At 37.2% G+C, this 17,933-nt stretch overlaps 1 protein-coding gene and 1 non-coding gene across 2 annotated transcripts in view; one reads left to right on the top strand and one right to left on the bottom strand.

Moving 5' to 3' along the window:
- The first annotated feature begins 6,155 nt into the window (after positions 1-6,155).
- Positions 6,156-6,258, top strand: LOC111724554. Its single transcript, XR_002772833.1, has one exon. It is a non-coding gene; the product is annotated as a U6 spliceosomal RNA (small nuclear RNA).
- A 1,632-nt stretch (positions 6,259-7,890) lies between these two features.
- PDHX (pyruvate dehydrogenase complex component X) overlaps positions 7,891-17,933 on the bottom strand; it is a 77,045-nt gene continuing 67,002 nt past the window's right edge. The window contains exons 9-11 of the mRNA XM_003781229.3: positions 14,153-14,311; positions 11,328-11,392; positions 7,891-8,480 (exon numbers count right to left, since the gene is read on the bottom strand). Coding sequence (XP_003781277.1) covers positions 8,222-8,480; positions 11,328-11,392; positions 14,153-14,311 — 483 coding nt within the window. The 3' untranslated portion in view covers positions 7,891-8,221. The remainder of the gene's footprint in view (positions 8,481-11,327; positions 11,393-14,152; positions 14,312-17,933) is intronic.

The following is a 17,933-nucleotide window of genomic DNA, read 5'->3' as shown; positions in this document are numbered from 1 at the left end:
GAAATAATCTGGGAAAAAATCAAGGAGATATTTCTACCTACCAGGTTCTGGTGTCTGCATAGAAAGAACATGTACGTTCAACCACAAAGATATTTATAACTTTTAACTTTTTAAATTTTATTAGACTTTCTTTTTCCTCATCACTTTTTACCCCAGAACAAAACCTTTGGTCATTGCCCTCTAACTGAGTTAACCCTGAGGTGTTGTTTTCCTGTTAGACCCTCAATGATTAATTCACTCCAGCTACCACCCTTTCTCGAATCAGAAGGTTAAGGAACTATGTCATTCATTAATATTAAAATCGAGAGGAAATGAAATGTCAAGATTACTGTTGCTTTAGCCGCAGACTTATTTTCTACAACACGTGCAATTCCTGGAGGAGAAGCAGCCGAGAAGTTCAACAAGCTGCTTTCTCTGTATCAACAGAGAGGCATTTACCCAACTCATGAAACCTTTTTAAAAGGCTAAACTCCAGAATGTTCTAATAATTTGATGTTTATAAAAAGGAATCTCTTGTGAGGCTCGGAGGCGAGACACTGCCTGCCTTGAATCCTTTCACTGTCACTTGCTAGCTGTGTCATCTTAGAGAAGCCACTTAAAGAATATTCTGTGAAATACCACTAATACCAGTACTTACTGGGCTGTGGTGAGGACTTAATGAGTTAATCGTACATGGAAAAGCATTTGGAGCAATGCCTATAACACAGTGAGTTAGCGATCAGTATCAAATCATTATATTTTCATGGGCAGCATACATACAGTTTGAAGAAAAGGTCTGCATCTACTTAAAAAGAACTAAGTAATTAGATAGCTAGAAAAATTATATTGAAATACATACCTAGAAAATAAAAGTCCTATACTTTCCCAGAGAAAATGATACTTTTGCCTTTTATGTATGTATATTTACTTTACCAGTTTTTACATTTTAAGACCTTTTACAAAGTTATTCCTCTCAATGTTGTCCAAGGCCTCAAGGACTCATTTGGGAAATGAGGAAAGAAATGTAATATAAAAGCTCTGTACCCCATTGAATGCTGAGTTTCCATGTGCCCCACGTCATAAGCTCATATACTCTGTTTACAGAAATAATGACTTTAAGCAATCTCCAATAAAAATGACTAAAAATTTTAAAAGAAAGTCTGTTAAGAGTTTGCTCCCCCAAATAGGCACATCTGTAAAACGTAGCATCCATTCTTATTCTTCTATAGTTATATTAAATATTAAAAGTATAAAGAGCATACCAGAACCTCATCACGGTATTCTGATTGCTATTTAATTCTTAATTATTCAATAATAGATAATTCAGTCTCCAAATGAAATCCCCACTGATAGCATAATGTATTTCCTAAGTAATAAAATCTAACCCAAATGTTTGTTCTGAGCCAATAAATTTCAAGAATGTATTACTTGATTTTTAGTATTAAAAATACTTAATGATAAAAATAAAACTTTTACTTGCTCCTATAGTTTTGCTAGAGAGCCCAAAGATTATTATGATTCCTTGAAAGTAAATTTGACTGCTAGTTCCTTGAGGACCAAACAGTGGGCATGGAGATACATAAAGATGGAGCAGTACACACAAGACACTTTCAAAAACAATGCAGGGTCCAGAGAGGAGCTAGGAGACTAGAGGAATTCAAATATGTTTCAATTAAATAAAGAATAAAAGTTTATCCTTAACTTTCTTTAGACCCCAGGATGTGGCAAAGAACATTTTCTTTGTGAGCAGTAGGTATACAGGGTAAAGTAGCAGGTGAACACTCCCACTCCCCGTGTGAGTAGCTTCCCTGCCTACGACAACTTTCTAAGCTTTGTTGAAATTAAAGTAGTTGTGCTGTGCACTGGTACTAAGTCAAGGTTTAGGAGAAATGGATTGGCAAGGGTGCATGTTCCAGTACTAAATATTTGGTTACTGAAATTGGAGAGATCAAAACAAAAAAGCAAGGTTCTAACCAGCAATGCAAAATGTTACCTTTTTGATGGGATTTAGAACTTGCTACACTGCCTTTGGGCAGGTAAATATCATTTATCTGCTGTGTAAGCCGGGTGTAAGGACTGTTGGCTATGCACAGCAGATGGTCACAGCCGTTGAATGAATATACAGGGTGGCCATAAAGTTCATGTGTAATTTAAAATAGTGTGCAAATTAAAATTACACATGAACTTTATGGCCATCCTGTATATCAATATTTCACTTTTGTTTGACATTTTAATGTCTCACCCAGCAAATTAGGTTAGTTCTTTGGAAATAAATGACATAACACCTGCAGTGTAGATCAATTTCTGCCAGCAAATGATAAACAGGTCTAATACAGACTGCTATACCATTCTAAGCTGTCTTTTCATTTTGTCTTATTCCAAATGACGCAATTACATTTCCCAGCCTCTGTGGTTGGTCCCTCGTGCCAGCTATTAATTTACTGTCTCTCAGGCTTCAAATTTATCCTTCAACGCCTACTCTATAATAATGAATGTGATTTTTTAAAGAATTTCTCTATTACAGCAAGTATGCTAAGTTTCCTCAGAATGTGCCTGAGAGACAGGGCTTGTTCTAGCTGGTGCACGGCTGGTCGCAGTGTAGGACATCCAGGGATGATTTGACTCTGCTCTGTGCCCAGAATGACCTTCTTCTTGTGGTCTTCCCAGCATAGTAGACACATTATGCTCTCAGCCTCCTGCCTACAGCGGCTCCCTTCTCAGCATGCCCCAGCTGAGGCTCGCTGGTACTTTGGAGGGATGTGTCCTATTGGTGACTATGGACAGGTGTGGCCTGAGGAAGCCGATAAATTCCACCATCCACAACTTGGACCCTGACGGATATGGTTATCAATATAGAAGACTGGAGCCTCTGAAAATAAGAGTAACTACTTTTCTGAACTTGAACCAGAATCAAAGATAATAAAGGTAAAATGTTCTATACAACGTATCATATTTTTATTCTTAGAGGCACTAAGTCCTGATATTTTTGTAAGATTCTATATCTCTAAACTTTCCATTCAGAGGTACAAGTCATCACACTTGGTATTTCAGGTTAACAGTAGTTGTCCATAGTGAAAAAAAAAAACCCTCTGCACTTTCTGCACACTTTTACCTGAAAAGCACAAAGAGAACCACTATACAGAAAATATAAACTGATTGGTTATTGAGCAAACACATTGGTTTTATAAATGAAGAACAGGACCTTCAGTTCTTGTTGGTGGAAAACACCACCTTTTCATATGGAACTATATTTCAGCTTCAGTATCACAACTTAGAAGGCTGTATCTTGCAATGCAGTGAGCTTGGACTTTGGTGCTACACAGATCTGGGTTTCAATCCCGGGTGCGGTACTTCTGAGCTTTGGCCAATTTATACAATCTCTGAGTTTGTGTGTGTAATCTCTGAGACTACGTGGGAGGTATATTCTACTTTGCAATCTTCACACATACCTCCCACACACAGAATTGAGGAAATTAAACAGATAAGTAACCACTAGCATGATTCATTTTCCTTCTTGTTTCCTCATTTTATAGGAAAGAATACTGAGCCACAGAAATAGGGTGAAGCTGACATAAGGCTTAAAATACTCCTGATTTTAGAAGTATGCATACTTGAGAAACAAAGTATGTATCGATGACCAGTAGTTCTGCTGGGAAGGATGGTAATTTACTAAGTACCACACAACAGGTCCTGATGAATACCATTCTTATCCAACAGACTGATGATGAGCTTCTGAGGAGTGCAATTTATATTAAAAATTTACTATCTCACATTCACATAATCCTTTGCAAAGGGCTATGACCAATGTTATTTAATCACACAGCCTTATCTTTCAAAGACATCTTTCAGTCATAAAAGTAATAAAGAATTTCACAAACTAAGAAATTTTAGACGTGAAAAAAGGCAAATCATGGCTAATTAATGATTTTATTAATTAATTTCTCAACTTGTAATGAAAACCCATGTTTCCCTTGATGGTATATATCAGAGAGTTAAGATTAAATTAGGAGGCTTACAATGCATTTAGTCTCCCAGAAGAAAAAGGCTACTTGGATTTGCTGTGAAAAACAAAGCTGGGAGATAAAATGTGAAATGAAACTTTATGTCATCAGAGAAACAAAAGACCGTTGCTAAGAGATGCTGATAACCATTATTTAAAATGCCTTCATACTTTATCATGTCAATTACATGGTGTCTTCAATATTACACATCTAAAGCAACCATACCTTCCTTCCTAGTGTGTCTGCCTCCACCTCCCAAAACCAATAGACATTAAAAAAATTTTTTAGGGTGGCACCTGTGGCTCAGAGGGGTAATATGCCAGCCCCATACGCCAGAGATGGTGGGTTCAAACCCAGCCCTGGCCAAAAACTGCAAAAAATAAAAAATAAAAAAATAAAAAAATTAAAATCTGAAACTATTTAAAATACTTTTATCAGAAGACTATTGCTTTTTCCATTTCTAGAAAGCTTAGATGTCTACTGAAACACAGTATTTGCTGCACATAACTTTTCAGTTACTCCTTTTGACACTGGTGAATGGAAGCTCTGGAGGATTGTACTTGAGATGGAAAATTATATCATTGCTGCCTTATTATCTGATCAAACACGCCCATCCCCTCTACTTAGGAGACACCACTGCATGCTAACATGTTGAGTATTACTCATTTTCTCCCTTCCTCAAAGACACTGACTTTGTCAATCAGCTTTCATTATAGCAAAACGGTCCAGCTGTTTCCCGATGTCTGCTGTCCTCTCCGTTTTGACCACTTGCATTATGGCCAGACTGTATTATTTCCTTCTTCAAAAGTCAGCACAAGTTTCCCATTAAGGGCATCATAATTAAATTGGTGGCTCTTACCTGCAATGCACTTGGTTTGTTCATTTCTTCACCTGTGACAAAGTCCACCATAATGCAATGTGCAACGAGGACAAATTTTGCTTGAAAATGAACATTCAAATGATGTTTATTCCCCCCCCATACAATCACTACAATATATCGACTCACAGCACCACCTATCTGTCAATGAAAGGTTAAGAAATTGTTTTACTTGCGCAAATTGCCCACACAGTTGGCCTATACAATTTAGTGTAAAATTAAGTATCAAGCGAAAACTATAAAATGAAAAAAATCTACAAATAGTAAGTTCCATTTGACTCTATATAAAACACTGCAACAACCTACATAAATGTCTTGGTGACCTTTGGAACAAAGGTGGCTGGCAGCAGTACACCAATGACTTTAACGGAGCACAAAATAGTCATCGAACTGTGTCTGGAAATGTTAATGAGAAATCATCAGAGAGAGTCATTTTGACTTACACATTCTCATTTTTATTGATATTTCCATGATATCCTAGTGATAACTGGCATATTTCCTTTTTCTTAGAAGTCTTCCCAATATTTTAGTCATTTCCCCTGTTTAAATGAGAAGATGACCAAATCCAAGATTTCACTGTTCACATCCTCTCAGTGTGATACCCAGCTCCTGCAGATAAATTAGCAGCACATTGTGGAAGAGGCCTCCGAGGGCAGCGCCCAGTTCAAACTGAGTATACCCACTCCACTCTTAAATCAGTATTATTCTTTATTCACACTGCAGCAGAATACCTATTAGAATTGAAAACTTCCTTATATAAGACCCATCAGTATAAAAACAGTAGGAAAAACACTTTTAGTCAGACTGACCAAGCATTTGTACCAAAAACTAGGAAGTCAAATCAAGTTGACTTGGTTTGATTGTATGAAAAGCCGGGCGGTGATGTCCCTAAAGAATTAAAATGTCTTAAATTTATGTGGCCATTTCTCCTGTGCAGCTCACAACTCTCTAATGCCAGTTGGGGTGGATAGCAACGCCAATTTCACCCCCAGGGAAACAGATGCTCTTCTGTTTTTGTCTATCTGTTTATGGAACACAACTCTAAATCAAGTTATTTATGTCTGTGTCATGTTCTAAATCATGGAAAAATCAGGAGACAAGGCAAATAATTTCCATTAAAACTGACTTTGAAAATAATGGAACTTATAAAAATTATGTTGAAATAGCCTTGGTTATAATTTTCAGTATAACTGTTCATGTGACAAAAGTTCTGAGGTTATAATTTTTCGTATAACTCTTAATATGACAAAAGTTTTGAAGACTTTTTAGAAAATGCCTCGTTAAAAACTGAGTAAGTGGTGCTTGCTTCGGCAGCACGTCTACTAAAATTGGAACGATACAGAGAAGATTAGCATGGCGTGCAAGGATGACACGCAAATTCGTTCCATTTAAAAAAAAAAAAAAAAAGACCGAGTAAGTGGATTCCTTTAACAATTGCCATAGTGGGGCACTAATTATTTTAGAAGGCTCTCTTGGTTAGGGCTTCTCGTTCATCATGCCATAACACACAACTTGTACCATATAGTCTCTCTTCCGGTCATTCATGTCAGCTGACACTCACAGGAGGCATCTTTCTGTGACTAGCTAATTAAATTACCATTCATCACCATCCAATTTAAATAGTTATCTTGCCAGTGACAGCAGAGTTGTCAAAAGAGAGAAATAAGCTCTTCTAACCTTAATAATGATGATATGAAATTTTCACTAATCTTTTTTTTTGTTAAGAGTTTTTGCTCTGTCACCCAGACTGGAGTACGTACGGTGGGCTGATCAAAGCTCACTGTAACCTTGCGCTCCTGGGCTCAAGGGATCCTCTGGTGTCAGTCTCTGGAGTTGCTGGGATTATACACATATGCTACGATACCCGGCTAATCTGTGCTTCGCCCACCTCAGCCTCTTCAAGTGCTGGGATTAAAGGTATAAACCCACCCATCCGGCTCGCATTAACAATGGAATAAAAAAGACAGTTCTCATCTGTCTGGCTTCCTAAGTCTTCTCTTCCACTCCCTTTCCAGAGTTTTATATTTCCTATCAGTGACTTTCCTAATGTCACACTAATTTTAAATCACTCTTTCCTCGTGTGGAATGCTTCTTATGATGTTCTAGAAAAACAGTTAATCTACTTCAAAGTTTTACTGAAATTCTGTGTCCTAACATTTAAAATACAAAAGAAATATTTGTGTTTTCTCACATTTTATTGCACAATACAAAATTTATTAAAATGCACGAAGAAACGACATTTTGTTTTTAAACTGACATTAAATTAAAATGTTTGGTAGGAGATAACATAATTTATTTAAATATAGTCCAACTCAGGATGAAGACGAGCAGTTTGTTTCAGAAGGTTTATGGTGTTTAGCTATCGCTTTTCATTAAACCACACAACTTTTGAAGCATCTCTCTCTCCATTCTTGTTGCTTTTATTCTATTCTTAAGAGGTTCACAGTGTTATAGAAGTGAAATATAAGAATGATAGAAACCACTCGAAAACATACGGCTTTATATACATAAAAAATTCAATAATGTTGCCACAACCCCCAATACAGTGTGATACTTATTTACTATTATTCAGAACTGTACATATTAAACTGTTCAAGTACGTGTAGAGAAGCGCCCATAAAAGTGAGGCCTCATTGCTAAGCTGATGGGCATCTCTCTCCAAAGACCACTTCTAACTTTGACTCAATTAAGATAGAGTTCTAACAATTTTTTGATTTTACAAAGTATCATACATTGTTAAATATTCTAAAATGCTCAAAGGAGCCAAATATACAATTTGATTTACATCTAGTTTTTATTTTTATTATTTTTTTTTGAGACAGAGTCTCACTTTATGGCCCTGGGTAGAGTGCCGTCACGTCTTTGCTCATGGCAACCTCAAACTCTTGGGCTCAAGTGATCCTCTTGCCTCAGCCTCCCGTGTAGCTGGGACTACAGGCGCTGGCCGCAACGCCCGGCTATTTTTTAGAGACAGGGTCTCCCTTGTGCTCAGGCTGGTCTCAAAGTGGTGAGCTCAAGCAATCCACCTGCCTCGGCCTCCCACAGTGCTAGGATTACAGGCGTGAACCACCACGCCCAGCCCGTATATCTAGTTTTTAATCCCCCCTTTTGTAAAGCACCAAAGGTTAAAAAAAATCTGACTAACCAAATGTTCTTTCTTTTATTAGTTTATTACCATTTATTCCTAGAACATTAAACCAAAACTTAAAATGAAGACAACTTGGGCCAAATGCTCGCACTTTAAATAAAAGAACATTTCACCCCCCTTTATACTTAAATACCTAGCTGTTTCCCTGTAACGTACACTTCTTGGTAACAGCTATTGAGTTAAATAAGCTAAAGACCAACTTCTCATCTTTGAGGACTAGGCAAGTCGGATAGGATTCTCTAGGTTTGCTTTAAAAGTTTCAAGAAACCTGGTTGCCAGTTCATCGTCGACCACGCGACTGTCACTTGACATTGTGACTGTTATAAGCTGGTGCTGCCCCAGTTTGGCATTCCCCTCTTCGTCCTCGGTGAGCTTCAGCACAGGTCGAAATCTCCCAACAGCCAAGATGCAGGCCTGAGGTGGGTTGATTACGGCAGTGAATTCATCGATGCCAAACATCCCCAGATTGGAAATACTAGAGAAAAAACAAAGAGCTCTGAACCTGGCATGTCCTTGATCAAACTACCTTTCCTTAGCATATAGTTTAACTTACTAAAAACCTTTGCTACTGAACTTTCAACTTATTCAAAGACCAAAGAACATGTAGTAACACAAATATCTACTATTTAACATTAATTAAGCATTGAACTGGAGTGCTTAGGCCATGAAATATGGCAATAAAAAGAAATATATGTATTAAAAAAAAGCTATTCGTATTCACTGATAAATCGTATATATAGAAAAAAATCTAATACACTACAGATAAACTAGTAAAATTAATAAGTAAATTTTGCTAAGACATCAGATAAAAGGCCAACAAAATCTGTTTTATATCTATAGTCATGTGCCGCTTAGCACGGTCTGCATAAGATTATAATGGAGCCAAAAAATTCCTATTGCTCAGTGACATCGCAGTCCTCATAAGGTCATAGCTTGAGTATTTCTTTATAAATTTAGTGTAGTCTAAATGTCCAGTATTTATTAAGTCTATAGTAATGTCCTAGGCCTTCACATGTACTTACTGACTCACCCAGAACAACTTCTAGTCCTGCAGCCTCCATTCATGGTAAGCTGGTAAGTGACTTATACAGGTGTACCCTTTTTTTAAAATCTTTTATACTGTATTTTTACTGAATCTTTTTAATGTTTAGATATATTTAGATATTCAGATACTTGCCACTATGTTATAATTGCCTATTTAGTATAGCAACAGAATGGACATGTTTGTAGCCTAGGAGCTATAGGCTATCTCCCACCAGCCCAGGTGTTAGTGAGCTACACCACCTGGGTTTATGTAAGAACACCGTTATGATGTGCAAACAACAATGAAAGCCCAACAGTGTATATCCCTGTTGTTAAGTGATGAATGACTGTATGTATAAATTGTTATAATTAGAAAACGAAATTTAAAAACAACAGAATTTATAATATCGAAAACCAAATGCCAAAGAATAAATCCTAGGAAATATATACAAGACCTCTACACCAAATATTCCACCCACATCATAAACACCTAGTTGTTTTCCTATAATGTAATTAAAAAACTGAAAGAAATCAAAGAACTGAATGAATAATTTCTACCACGTTCATTATTAGAAAACTAAATACTGTAAAGATGTTAATTCTCAAACTAGTCAAAATATTTAACATATTCTCAATCAAAATTCCAGTAAGGTGGTGTATATGTGTGAAAAAATGACAAAAATAATTTGTTTGGAAATACAAAGAGCCAGAAGGCAATTCTGAGGATGAACAAAATTGAAGGACTTTGACTGCCAGATACCAAGAGTTATAGTTTGGTGATACTGAATATACAGACCAGTGGAAAGAAAGAGAACACAGAACCCGACAAATATACACAAGAGAACCTTCTCAATACTATGGAAAAGAAGAAATCTTTTTTAAGAAATGATGCTGCGTTAACTTAATATCCATGTATCTCAACAAAAAATGAGAATCTTGCCCTTCACATTATACACAAAATCCAGTTTTAGACGAATTCTGATCTATATGTCAAAAGTAAAATCACAACACTTCTAGAATATAACACAGAAGAGTAACTTCATGACTGGGACACACAAATAGAAAGAAATAACAGAAAACAAATAGAACCAGCGATAAAGAAAAATATTTAAAAGTAGGAATTCATTAAAATTCAGTACCTCTGTTCATTACAAAGCATCACCAAGAGAGTACCAAAGGTAAGCCTCAGAGTGGGAAAGGTATTTGAAATTATATACATAAGGCCTACAAATGTCTGTGTATCTGAGAATAAGAACTTCTACAAATAATTTTTAAAAATGAACATAAGACTTCACTTTAATAGGTACTTTATCTGATGAGTTACTGTATATCCAAATGGCTGATGAATGAAAAAGGATGCAATGTCATTAATTTGATACTGCAGAGTGTTACTACACACCCCCAGAATTAACATACTAAATGTTGGCAAGTATGCTGAGCAATGGGCCTTCTCATGCACTGATAGAAGGGTAAAATTGTATAACCATTTTGGAAAATCATTTGAAGGTATCTATTAGAGCTTTTAACCCAGAAATTCCACTTTCAGGTCTATACAATAACAAGAAAAAAAATGTACATATGTTCACCCTAAGACACTAATAAGACTGCTCATAGCACCATTATTTGTAATAGCACCTAACTGGAAACAACCCATATGTCCATCAACAGTAAACAGATTCTGATTTAATAAAATATTAAATAGAATACTATATATATACTACAATAGTAACAAATAAATGGCTGCTTCACATAACAACATGTCACAGATATTAATATGGGCAGGGGGGTGAGATACTAAAGAATACATAATATTTATATAACGACCAAACCCAGCAAAACAAACCTATGGTAATCATTTTCAGAACAAAGGCAATCTTGGAGAGGGGCGATGATTAGGAAGGATAAAGGGAGGCTTCTGAGATGCTGGCAGTAATTTGTATCTTGCTCAGGGTGGCTATATAGGTTCTTCACTTTGTGAAAAATTCAAGCTATACGCAGTGCATTTTATGGAAGTTACACTTGAAAAACAGAGCTGATAATAAATAACTGAAGAAAAAAACACAAGTAGAAAGAAAACAGCTAAGGTTTACAAATTTTTTATGTTCATAAATTTATTTAAAAAATAAAAGTTTAAGAACCTGAATATAAATATATGCTAGTCAATGTCCACGCAAAGCATGTGACATTTATCTTAAATTTACAAATTATTTCAGAACAATAAATGAAATAGGTTGACATAGAATTAATAAGTCTTATATTTATCTGTTTGGGGCTATGATAATTAAGAATTTAAGTTTACCTAAAAGATCCTCCTTGATATTCCTCAGGTAATAATTTTCCATCTCTTGCTTTCTTTGAGAGTACCTGATAATATAAATACAGCATGAGAGCATAGTCAACACTATGGTCTACGTTCGATCTTGTTATTAAATATAATTATAAGAACAAACAAGTTAAAGCACAGCTGATTCAAGAGACTAAAGATGTCAAAACTCTAGAAAATTTACTACCTGTTAACACTTTCTCAGATATTGGCATTACCCTGTGCACCATCACCAGGCAGAATGCTTTAGTGTTTTCTCTATACATAATACAATTTTCTATTTTGCTTATACATGTTTTTCTTGTAAGATAAAATATTAGAAGCCATTCTTGTCAATCTAATAGGTTTTAAATAATTAGTCCAATGGCAACTGAAGTAGTACCCCCATAATCCCACAACCAACATATCACTCATCATCTTTCACAGGTTGCTTCACCTTTGGATATTGGTAAATAATGCAGAATGTTATATTTCACTTCTCAATATATGGACCTTCTGTATTGTTAGTCTTTATAAATAATTTTTTATAATCTGCTTAACATTCTAAAGCCGGTGTCCTCAAACTATGGCCCGCGGGCCACATGCGGCCTGCCTCGGACATTTATCTGGCCTGCCGGGTGTTTTTGCTGCCACTGCCTGTCCTGCTTAGCAGCCGACTTATCCCGGGGCCCGCAGTCTGGCCCCTCCAACGGTCTGAGGGACAGCGAACTGGCCCCCTGTTTAAAAAGTCTGAGGACCCCTGTAAAGGATGCATCTGCCATAATTTATTTAGTCATCTTCCTAGTATTATAACTTTGTTTGTTGGTTTCTTTTTAATTATTCCATAATAATTCTCAGAAGTGAAATTACAGTGCCTCAGAGAAAGAACTTTTTTTGGTTATTGATCCTATAGCTAAAATATTTCCTGAAATGGCTAGTCTGATTTACCCTGCCCACAGGATATAAGAATTACTAGTTTCATACCATTCTTGACGATATTGATTTCTAAAAACTTACACAGAGAAAGATATGACACAGAGTGGTATTAAGAAAAATAGATAAATTTCCTCTCACTTGCACTTAGAGTTAACCATACTTCTATTAATCTTTATTTTTCAATGTTTCAAAAGCAAGAGAACAGACAATGAATTATCACATGCAAAAGTAACTAATTTATGAGAGGAAGGATAGAGAGAAATGCAGCCACTGTCGTTTGGGTCAATAAAACCAATCTTGAGCTTATTTATATAACATATCACATACCTGACTAATTCAATGAAAAAATTTGCGGGCTATTTTTGAAGTAAACTTTGGTCTCCCTTTTAAAACTGTTACAACTAATGAAGAATTAAGAATTTCATTAGACCTAAGGCTCTTGATGAACAAATGGTATGCACTATATATCCCAGTAAACCAATCTTCTACTTGAACTTTTGAATTGGCTGAATTAACATCACCTTCCAATTAAGAAAAACAGTTGCATTTTTACCTATACAAACACTCTGAAAATCTTTCCAAAGAGGAGTGAAGTAAGACCTAAAAAGGTCGATTCCACTAGTTTGAAATTAATAATAATAGTTAAATAATAATTTTTAATTATGTCTAACCCTAAAATTTCAAGTAAACTCATATTTGTGGGTAAGCTTTTAAAAAACCAGAGTAACTTGCATTTATTTATTTGCCTTGAGCAACGAGGTCTATGCATCAATATACTGTCGGCTCCCCAAACAAGTCTTACCTTCTACTTTTATCCCACTTATAATTTGTTCTACCCCTATACATATAACAGCTCCTTGGCAAATGGAAAAAAACATTTACCCAAATGAGTCTAAAATTTTCAAAGCAAATACTTCAAGATTCGTGACACTTCTGCTAAAAGCAACCCTTGGAAATGACTGAGTCTGCCAGAGCCGACCTACTGCCTGTGTTCCTGCCTAATCAATAGGCTTTGTTTTTTTTGTGTGTGTGTGTGAAATCAGATTCTTCATACTGAAGCCACAAAAATTGCTTGACAAGAAATCCAGAAAAAGTATAAGTACCTTGCGTCTGGAATACTAGGTTGTTGCTTTCAATGTGCTCAATTTTAGAGAGAAAATGAATGAAATAAACTTTAAAAATAAAGCGTTACTAATACTGAGGTCAGCCAGGTATGGTGGCTCACACCTATAACACCTAACACTCTGGGAGGCCAAAGGCAGAGTCCAAGATTAGCCTCAGCAAGAGCAAGATCCTATCCCTCTAAACAGGAAAAAATTAGTTGGGCATGGTGGTGAACATCTGTGGTCCTAACTACTTGCCTATAGTTCCAGCTACTTGGGAGGCTGAGGCAGGAAGATCTCTTGAACTCAGAAGTTTTGAGGTTGCAGTGAGTTAAGATCTCATGTCCACTGCACTCTAGCTGGGTTGAAAGAGTAAGACTCTTTCTCAAAAAAACCCCAAACACAAAAAACACTGAAGCTACCTATTACTACTTTCATAGAAATACAGTTTCAATTTTACTTCAGCTTTAAAAATCTATCTGAAATAGCATCTTCAGGGCTGATTCTGGACTTTTGAAAATCAAGTTTATTGTCAACTTGAATGAAGTTATTTCCTAATTTACCTGTACATTATTTCTAAATTTTTACTTATTTTCTTAAAATGGATCATATTGAGATAAAAAACCAAAAACCGATACACAGGTAACAATCAATTGATATAATTCTCACCCTGCCCTCCCCTAAAATCACAGTGTGAACAGATCATGTCAAAACTTTATTAGAAAGTAATTACTTGGAAGTATATTTCTACATTTTGAAAGCCCAGTATTTCTAAAGACATACCTTTACAGAGTCAGCAATTTCCTGTATACCCTTGGAAGCCGCATCTTTTATGATTGGGGTAATTAAACCTTTATCTGTTGCCACAGCCACTGAAATATCAATAAAGGGCAGCTGCTTGGGGCCCTCTCCATCCCAGCTTACGTTAACATCTGGCATTTGCTAGAAATGGGAAAAACATGTAGCTTTAGTAGGTGGTTACAGAAAAATAACTAAAACTGTTATGCAGTTTTCAAAGGGAATATAGCTAGATAGAAGAAAACCAATGCAACTTTGGCTTAAAAAAAGATGGTTTAGATTTGTGTGTCAATTCTCTGTCTGGGAAGAATAATTAAACATACAACCTTTCTGAAGCAAGCTTGAGGAGGAAATGCTGACGACCTGCATGTTTTGATCTCTTTACATCATGGTCAAAAAGTTTTCTAAGCTAAAACTGATTGCTAGAAGGTATTTAATGTTGGAATGACCAGCATGATGTTGAGGGGATCAGAAAACAGCCGTGCTATTCAACTACATTATTCCTCTGGCATAAAGAAGTCTGACTTTCTAGCCCAGCACTGGGGTACGCTGTATATTAGCAGGCCCTCAGTAAATGACTTCTCTACTTAAAAAGAGGCTTCTAAGCTTCATAAACGTGATGCATATGTATGAGCATACATACATCTAACATACAAGCAACTATATTAAGGATTAAAAAAATGGACAAAATGACTAAATGCCTGGAAACAGTGTACACTGACGATGCTGCCAAATGTCACAGGCAAAATGATGCTAAAAAACAGAAATAAAAAAGGAATTTCTCTTCTCAAAACTTTCTTGCTTTCTACAGGAGATCCAGACCTCCCTGCCTGCCATTTAAGCAGGGTGCTACAGTTTGATTCCACGCTGCCAATCCATTTTACTTGCGACCACCCCTCAGAGGAATTTCCCACTGTCTTGCTATGCTCATTTCCATTTTGAGAGCACCTTCATGGCATTTTTTTTTTTTTTTGAGACAGAGCCTCAAGCTGGGCTTATGTGATTCTCTTGCCTCAGCCTCCCAAGTAGCTGGGACTACAGGCGCCCTCCACACTGCTTGGCCATCTTTTGGTTGTAGTTGTCATTGTTTGGCAGGTCCAGGCCGATTTGAACCCGCCAGCTCTGGTGTATGTGGCTGGCACCTAATTGTTCTTTTAATTTTCCCACTTTCCAAGGCTCAGCTCCTTCATTCATTTAACAATGTCACTATGTCAAAAGAATCAATTAAGTCTCAATTCCTCAGAAGATTTTAAATTATTCACAGACAACACTAACAGACACACACACACACACACACACATATAAACCAAGAAAAAGAAAACCTTACAAAGGAAGAACATCTTGGCAAATATAAATTTTATCACAAAATTATGTAACAAAAATCTATGCAATATAGTCTGAGTTGTATCAAGAAAAAATACAGTCTTGAATTAAACCTTCTCATTTATAAAAAAATTTACATGACACATTTAAGTTTTCTAGCCAAATATTTCTACCCAAAATGAACCCAAGAAATGAAGGAAGAGGCTCGGCGCCTGTGGCTCAAGCAGCTAAGGTGCCAGTCACATACACCTAAGGTGGCGGGTTCGAATCCAGCCTGGCCCCAACAAACAATAATGGCTGCAACCAAAAAATAGCCGGGCGTTGTGGCAGGTGCCTGTGGTCCCAGCTACTTGGGAGGCGGAGGCAGGAGACTCGCTTGAGCCTAGGAGTTGGAGGTTGCTATGAGCAGTGAAGCCACAGCACTTTACCCAGGGGGACAGCTTGAGGCTCTGTTTCAAAAAAAAAAAGAATTGAAGGAAGAGATACGTAACAAATCAAGGTCAGCTAAGAACATAAAACTACAACAGCAAGAGAAAGAGTTTAAAATAACCCCAGGCACTGAGGGCATTAAAGGAACCATAAGAAAGAAATTTAAATCATTCTAGGCCAGTAACTTTGGGAATCTAGATAAAATGAGGGATTTTCTAGGAAAACAATAAGCTTCTAAAACTGATTTAAGAAAAAGTTGAGAATTAGATCAGTAATTATGGGGATACAATGAGAAAGTTGCCTAGATTCCCCTCAAAATAAAACGAAGTTCAGGTATTTCTAATGGCGAGTCTATAAAACTATAAGAAATACAAATCCTTATAATATTGAAATAAGCACAGAAAAAAGAAAAAAAAATCCAAATAAGTTTATTGAATCCAATGATAAAAAAGCCTATAAAGCTAGTACCAGATTGAAATTATAACTACATATGATTCTGGGAATAAAATTATGCAATGAAATATTAACAAATAGCTTATGGACCACCAGAGCTACATTGACGGAATGCAAAAATGATTCACAACTAGAAAATCTGTAATATAATCCAAACTTTTTGGTCAAAAGAGAAAAGTGATATGAAGAATTAGATGTATGCTAAAAAAGCACACATCTTTAACGTTCTGTATTAATATATTTTCTAAGAAGTAAAAATAAATTCAATATAAATAAATGTACTTTAAATATAGCGGTGTTAACCAGCAGTGATCCCAGAAAATAGCTTCGGGTGTTACTTGTGGCTCAAGGAGTAGGGCATCAACCCCATATGCTGGAGGTGGTGGGTTCAAACCCAGCCCAGGCCAGAAAATAGCTTCGTTACAGAGACGGCACGGTGGAAACTGGTGCTGAGCAGGAAGGCAGGAAGCCTGGGTCCCAGTCGATTGATATCTCCTGCCAGACAATGCCATTGAACCGCAGGCTCATGCACACCTGCCTTCCTACCACCTCCACTAGGCTCCTCAAATTTAACATGTCTGGCACCAAACTCAGAATTCCTCACCTCAGACCTACTTTTCTCCTGGCCGAGCGCTGTGGCTCACGCCTGTAATCCTACCACTCTGGGAGGCCGAGGCCAGGGGACTGCTTGAGCTCAGGAGTTCAAGACCAGCCTGACAGGCAAGAGTGAGATTCAGTCTCTACTAAAAATAGAAAAACTGAGGCAAGAGGATCGCGTGAGCCCATGAGTTTGAGGTTTCTGTGAGCTCACCATGGCACCCTCCCCAGGATGACAGAGAGAGACTCTTGTCACAAAAAAATCCAACCCCACTCCCCAAACCCTACTTTTCTCCCACTTTCCTCAATCTTAGTACAGGGAAAACTCCATTCCTCCCAGTGCCCTGTCCCAAATCTTTAGTCTTTCACACCCCACATCCAATTCATCAGCAGATCCTGTTAGCTATACTTAGAAACAGAACCAGGATGTCCACTTCACCCCAGTCGCAAAGCTACCACCTTTGGGCAAGCCACTGTCGTCTCCTACCGCCTCCTAGGGCGCTCATGCTTCCACCCTTGCCTCTCCTGCTGTATTCTACTAAACACTGAGCATAGTCTGTCCTTTTTGTTTTTAAAGTATAAGTCTGATCACCTTAGTCCTTTGCTTAAAACCCTCCACAGGCTTCCTTCTCATTCATAATAAAAACTGTGGTCCCACCATGGCCAACAAAGCATCATGTTCGCAGTACTTTAGTCCCCCTTCTTCTCTTCCTCCACCTTTCTAAAAACTTCACCCCCTACCCTCTCCCCGCCTTACAAAGTCTACTCTAGGCACACCACCCCTCACACCGCGTCTGTGGATAACAGACCACTCTTCACAGCCTGGGAGCTTGTGGGAGGCTCCACGTGGAATGCTCTTCTACCAGATCCCTCTTTGGCTCACTCCTCTCTTCTCAGGCCTTGTTCAGAAGGGCTTCCCTGGCTTCAGGTTTGGACAAGATGCCCTCAGTTACTTTGTCCCCTT

The sequence above is a fragment of the Otolemur garnettii genome, unplaced genomic scaffold, assembly GCF_000181295.1.
Source record: "Otolemur garnettii isolate 467f Iridium unplaced genomic scaffold, OtoGar3 scaffold00001, whole genome shotgun sequence".
NCBI lineage: Eukaryota > Metazoa > Chordata > Mammalia > Primates > Galagidae > Otolemur > Otolemur garnettii.
The sequence above is the reverse complement of the archived record's forward strand: the minus strand, read 5'-3'. Positions and strand labels throughout refer to the sequence as shown.